At 37.4% G+C, this 6832-nt stretch overlaps 1 protein-coding gene across 1 annotated transcript in view; it reads right to left on the reverse strand.

Moving 5' to 3' along the window:
* Positions 1-4824: 4824 nt before the first annotated feature.
* LOC110028427 (transcription initiation factor TFIID subunit 15b) overlaps positions 4825-6832 on the reverse strand; it is a gene marked incomplete at its 5' end in the record, with an annotated part of 27157 nt that continues 25149 nt past the window's right edge. Inside the window, one exon of the mRNA XM_020730261.1 lies at positions 4825-5231. Within this exon, the coding sequence (XP_020585920.1) occupies positions 5114-5231 (118 nt within the window). The remainder of the gene's footprint in view (positions 5232-6832) is intronic.

Genomic DNA, 6832 nt, shown 5'->3' on the forward strand with positions numbered 1-6832 from the left:
GATCGAACACCACACGGTGTCCGTGCGCAATAATCTCTCCTTTGTGAGAGGCTTGTTCATGTCGGGTTTAGGAGGAGAGTCGGTCGATTGGGATATTGTCGGCAACCTGACCTCAGGAAGGGGCTCGGTCCAAGAGGAATCACCAGTTGTGCAGTGTCGATGACAAGGAAGGTGTCGACATAGGCTTCTCATGTGGGAGTACTACACGAGGGAGAAGCATGTGCAGGCCGATCATGAGAGGGAGAGGTTGTGCAGTGCGCGTCTTAACGCAGGGGCTCCAGCTCGTGGGAATGGAAGGGCGCCAACGAGGAGCTTTACCGCCTATGTCACCATCGGGAACGACGGACTGAGCGAGCCATTCTTGTGTGAGGAGTTATGCAGGTGTCATTTTCACGTGGGAGAGGAGCGAGCCGAGATAGGATGCAGCAATGAGAGGGCACACGGACCGAGAGGGAGGAGCATCACCGGTGATTTGCTAGCATTGAAGACCATCAGTGTGGGAGAGGGGGAGTGAGGGAAGAGACTGACAGCAGAAGGACATGGGAGAAATAATCCTTGAACGCTGAGTTGAAGGAAAAATTATTGATGTATTTTGGTGGGCTCCACCTAAAAATTTAAAAAAAATAGAAATAATCCTGACCGTAGATCACCGTGATCTATGGTCAGGATCAGATACCGCATGCAGAGATGCAGGCAGTGTCCGTATGCAATAATTTCTCGAGTTGAAGACTAGAGCTGCAAGTCGATCCCGTGGACCCATTTATTAAAAAATCAAAAATGCTGATTTCCAAAATGCTTCCCAAATGTTTTAATTAAACACCACCCGTGCCAATAAACTGCCCCAAATAGGCTTTTAAAAGTTTGTTTTATGTAAGGTCATTTACATATATACCACCCAATTGCATTTACATATCTAGCGACTAAACTTTACTTTTTATATTTATACCACCAAACTTGTTAATATCACATAAAAAAACATCACTATTATACATTTAAAAAGAAAAATACACTTTTTCAAGCATAAATAATGTGTAAAAAAAGTTTAGTTGTTAGACATGTAATGACATTGGGGAGTGAGGGAAGGTTGTGCAGCAGAAGTACTGGTTGGAGCACTCAAGTTTTGGGTGGCGGGTGGCGGGTGGCTAAAAGCGGAGCAGTGGATTGGGCTGGAACTTGAAACAAGGAAGGGGGACTACGAAGGGGAGTTGGAAAAGATAAATATCTTCGTGGGATCAAGTTAAAGTATGAGCGCACCTCGAACCATTTGAGAATATCACCACCTCAGATGAGTTACTGTTGAAACGCCTTCTCCTCTGAAATACATCCCTAGACAGGAAAAACAGCTGTCGCCGTCAAGCTAGATAGAAGTCCTCAAAGCAAAAATAAACCCAAAATAGAAAAAGAATCTATTGATAATAAAAGATAGCTTGGGGGCTAACCCCTTCCTTTGACCAGAACACTCCAAACCCTCACTTCATTCAACGACGCTTTTGGTTCTTTGTTTGCGCTCCCAGCAGCACCTGGATCTCACTATCGATCATGTTGCGTCCCAAAAAAATGAAAGAGTTTTCTCCACTTACAAGCATACATTCATATCAATTCAATCTTTTAAAGGTTTACTGTTGAACTGAGATGGACCTGCATGAGCATATAATACTAACTTCGCTCAAAGTAGCCCAATGTAAGCTCAAGTTGATTTGAAATGAGGGTAACCTGAACCTCCTCTAATGGTGGTGGTTGTGGTGGTAAGGCATCGATCGGGATATCCTAAAATGCTCGCTGTTGTGACAGTCCCATGTCTAGAGTTGATGTCTCAGTTCAATCATACTTCATCTTCAGCAAAACTAGTCTCACTATTGCTGCTCTGCTGGCAAGGCCACCTATGATCTCGGGCTCTACCAAAGAGAGAAGCACTATGTGCTTCCCAACCCTAGCGAACGCGTAGGTGTTTCTGAATATGTCGTGTTGAATCCTACGGTCCCAACAAAATGTGGCAAGCATCTATGAGGACCACCTCGCACCACACCTGATTCTATAGCGATTGGACAAGAGTAGTGAGGAAGGACTTGAGAGAGCCGGTGAAAGCCAGAATCTATGGGGAGAACTGGTGGTTCAGCGGTTACAACTATGAGGGAAGGTTGTGCAGGAGTGTTGGAGGACTTGGAGCTGCTCCAAACGGAAGGTTTGGAGTGGCTGGAGGCTAGAAGCAAAGCTGAGGATTTGGCACTGGAAAAAGTGAAGGGGGATTGCAAGGGGGAGTTGAAAGGATAAATATCCCGATTGAATCGAATTACAGTTGGAGCACCATTCGAATCATTGGAACCATTGGAGAATATCACCACCTTAGATGAGTTATAGCCCGATGGCGGGAAAACAAATGTCTTTTGCAAGCTAATTAGAAATCTCCGATACGAAAAACTAACCGTACATACCAAAAAAAAAAAAAAAAACTTAAAAAAAAAAAAAAAAAAAAAAAAAAAAAAAAAAAAAAAAAAAAAATGCGGGAGGGATGTGGTTTGGCCAGCTAAACTGACAGCTTACTGAATCAATTGGGTCAGTTCAGCCCCAAGCCCGCGCAATTTTTTTAGACCAAGCTCCAAAATTCTTAAAATGTCTATTATCTGAATAAAAAACTTATTTCCCATCCAATCGGCCCCTTGAAGACAAGCAGAAAAAATGTAACAAATCATCGTCTGATTCATACAGCTTTTTAAATTTTCATCCAATCGGCCCCTCGAAGACAACCGAACGATCTATCATGCCAGTGGAGAAATTAAACAACACTCGTTTCCATCTACTTTCAACACTCATACCTCCAAGCTATATTTAACAACTAAATTTAATACATAAAAATAATAAATTGAAAAATTACAAATTTCTACACTATTAATCTCAACCGTACATCTAGCTCCAAAGAAAATAAAACAATCCACTATTTTAAATATATTACAATTTGCTGTGAAATAAAAATATCAAAATTATTACAGTACATAACATGGTAAACATCATATTAAATCACAAGCCAAACCACAGTTCAGCATTTCAAATATATTAAAAAATCACAAATTATTTAAATAATTTTTTTTTAAAAGAAAAAAAGATACAACAAAGAACATAAACCAAAACCACAATTTCTATGCAACTGAAGCCTTGAAAGCAAACAAAATCCAAACTATACAATATTTAATGACCGCCTAACAAATCCAATGGTTCTCACGGGCGGGTGTCATGCATTGATGAGGGAAATTTACATACATACCACAAAATTATTATGTATTTACATAGCTAACACCTAAAGTTTGATATTTACACTTATAACACTTCGGTGTCACAAGCCTATGCATGAAAAGCTTCTTACACTTTCAAAAAAGTAAATAATAATGATATTTTTTTATGAGTGTCAAAAATTTGGTTGTAATCAATATAAATATAAAATTTTAGGTGTTACATATGTAACTACAGAAGATTTGTGTGGTATATGCAAAGTCCCCATAAAAAGGCATAATTTAAAATAATTTGATAGAAGAGGAAATGAATTGCTTACCTTTATATCTCTTATTGGTATAATTTGCATCCCCCATTCAGGTAGATGTTTATTAAAAGCATCTCACCAACTCCAACAACAACTTAAAACACAAAAGAAAACAACGGCTACATCTCCGCAATGCATGGGAGAGATCCAGTTGCTAGGTCTGTTAAGAAAACTGGTGTTAGGTGCCACGCTATTTAATTAAAATTAAGTTCCTAACCAGTTACTCAAACAGGTTCTCATTAGATGCTGGCCATAAAAAGAAACAAGATATACATATAGACCACTCAATTTCTATATATTGACATATCTAACACCTAAACTTTAATTTTTACATCCACTCTACATATACATGAAAAGGTGTATTTCACTTCTGAAAAGTTAAAATGGTAGTATTTTTGATGTGATGTGAAAAAATTGGACGTAAAAATGTAAAAAAGTAAAGTTTAAGTGTTATATATGTAAATACATAGGAATTATGTGGTATGTATTGAAATCCCCCAAAAATAAAATGTACAAAAATAAAACAGACGAAATGCACCCAAGTTGATGGCAATCAACTACAGGTCTACTCCAAAAATTTTTTCATTGGCCAACCCGCCTCTAAATGGAAAAAATATTAGGCGCAAATGACGAGCGCAACTTCTACGTGAGAGTACAGGAATACATAATTTCTGCTAAATAGAACTTCAGATTCAAAAACTGAGGAGCATAGCAAACTAATTCACCTTTATGTTGGCATAAGTTGAGCTTACCTAAAGAGAGCAAGAGCTAAGCTCCCATGATTTCTCCTAGTATGTGGATCCTACACACCTAGCCTAAAAAAACATAAATGACTTCCAAGAAAAATCTTCTTAAATTTTCTATGCTTGAACAAATTAATCTAAAATATTCTAAACTGCGGGAGAGAAGTATAAAAATAGTCCCTTGACTCTTTTAAGGGAGTCATTTTAGTCTCAGAGTCTACACAAGTGTCAATTTAGTCCCTAGACTTTTTCAATATGGGCTAAAATAGCCCCCATGAGGAATATTCAACTAATTTGGCACCTATATAGACTCTGGGTCTAAAATGAAACCCATTAAACAGTCAGGGCACTATTTTGGTACTTTATTCTAAACTGCAGCCAGACCTCATTCACTCCTTTTCTTCCTCACTTGAATTTCCAAATCAATAACAAATCAATAGTAAAGAAAAAAAATTCAAAACACAAGCAAGCAGATGATAAAGTACGACACAAAAGGCCCAGCAACAATGCACCTGCAGATACAAAAACAAAATTACAAGTCCAGCATAATTATATTAATGGTGGAAAAGGTAGTACTCACCTGTAATTTTCAAACTTAAACAGCAATTTGGAGATTACATCCACTTGTCTCTATAAAAAAGAAAAACGAAACAAACATCCACACAGCACAAATCAATTTAGTTTTTATCTTAACTCTCATCCAACTTAGAATACTGAGAGAGGAAGTCCTAAGTGAATAGGTAAAACCTACCTTAGGCTCCTGTTAGGGTACATAACTCGGGTGATCTGGGAATGTATATTTTAGAGCACTTTCTCAGTACAACGAATCACCGGTTCTTCAATATGGCCTTGCACGCTGACCACCATGATAGTTCCTATCAGGCCCAGAACCACCACTGTCTTTGTAGTTGTCTCTACGCCTATCTCCACCACCGCCATGGCCACCCCTTCCACCACTGCATGGGATATCATACACCATAGAAAATTTTTTTTTTAAAAAAAGGATATGCTTAAGGAGATGTTAGATGGCATGAAATCAAAATATATTTTGAAAAATAAAAGTGAGAGAGAGAGAGAGAGACACATAGGTTTGAGGCAAGGTACTTGTTGAAAATTTTACAAACAAGCTAATTGAACGGTAACAAAAAAAAGGTAGGGACTTCATTAAGGCTTTGTTCGATCAGGCCTTTCTTTTTATAAAAGTTTGTTAAAAAACAGTTTGAAGAAAGCAGCTGTTAAAAGTTTAATAAGAACAACGTTAGGAAGAAAATGGAGGTTTTCTGAAAGTGTTCCTAATCAAGAAAAACAACCAAAGACGTTACAAAATGAATAAATTGCTTTTTTTCTGAAACTGACAACAGTATAAAAGTTTTCTCAAATGAGACTGTTGAGTCTATTTGCGCTGCTGTAGTTGTTTGAAAAACAGATGTAAAGTTGCTGAAAAATTATTAGTTATTCAACAAGCTGTGGTGGTTATTCTAATTTATTTTTCAAAAACTCAAACAGTGGCTTCTGGCAGCCACCCACTTAGTTTGATCAGGTTGTGAAAAACAGCTTTCCCACCACAACTTCTTGAGAAAGTATGCAAAACAAATTTTACCAAAGTCATGCAGCACCGCAGTGCAACTCTACGACCACGCCAAATGGGCCCTAAAAATATAGGCAAAAGGTTCCAAGAGGAGCAAATGCAGTGGCCAATATCAGGTCAAACGGATACCAAGGATTTATTTGTCCATATCTGTTTGCATATGCAAGAACACAAGTCTACAAGCATAAGATATCTGCTTTCAGAATAATTTAAGAGTTTAAGCTTACACACAAAGCGACAAGGTGGTAAGCTAATCTCTTGTTGCTCGATAGTGTTCAACAAACAGCAACTCAAAACAGATCATATATGATGCAGAGCATAAAATGCATGACAGCCTACAATGATCCAAATTTTATAGGATTACATATATACATTAATGCATTAATCCTCTTTTATTGTTTGCATATGTACCTTATGACTAAATAATCATGAAATAAGGATATACTTATCCATTAGGTAGCATTACTTTGCTCGTGCATCAGTGCCTTCGGCATATAAAAGAGCTACTGGCATTGTAATAAAGATAAAAAACATCATTGAATCAAATTTATTTAAATCCCTCTTTATGTATTTCCTCTCCATCTTATTTTGTCAATATTCTCTTTCACCGAACAACATCCCATCTTCCCTCTATATGCATTACCTTTCCATTCTCCTAGAATCTCTCCCTTTCATTTACTTGACACCATTCAATATCAAAACCTTTGCCGTGTCGGTCAACTTTTTGGATAGATCATGAAAATATGAATTTAAAAATAAATTTTGAAATTTAATTTAATATAATAAATATATAGTTTGGGTTTTGAAAGTAGTATGTTTTAATTTTCAAAAAAAAATGAGACCGAATGGATCTCATTATTCCAATAATTTGCATAATCGTGTCTGACACCCTGAATACTACACATTCCAAGAGAAAAGTGTAGACCCCGATAATAGGCCCAATCCTGCAAACTAAGAGATTTGTGACAT

The sequence above is a fragment of the Phalaenopsis equestris genome, unplaced genomic scaffold (assembly GCF_001263595.1).
Source record: "Phalaenopsis equestris unplaced genomic scaffold, ASM126359v1 Scaffold000511, whole genome shotgun sequence".
Lineage (NCBI taxonomy): Eukaryota > Viridiplantae > Streptophyta > Magnoliopsida > Asparagales > Orchidaceae > Phalaenopsis > Phalaenopsis equestris.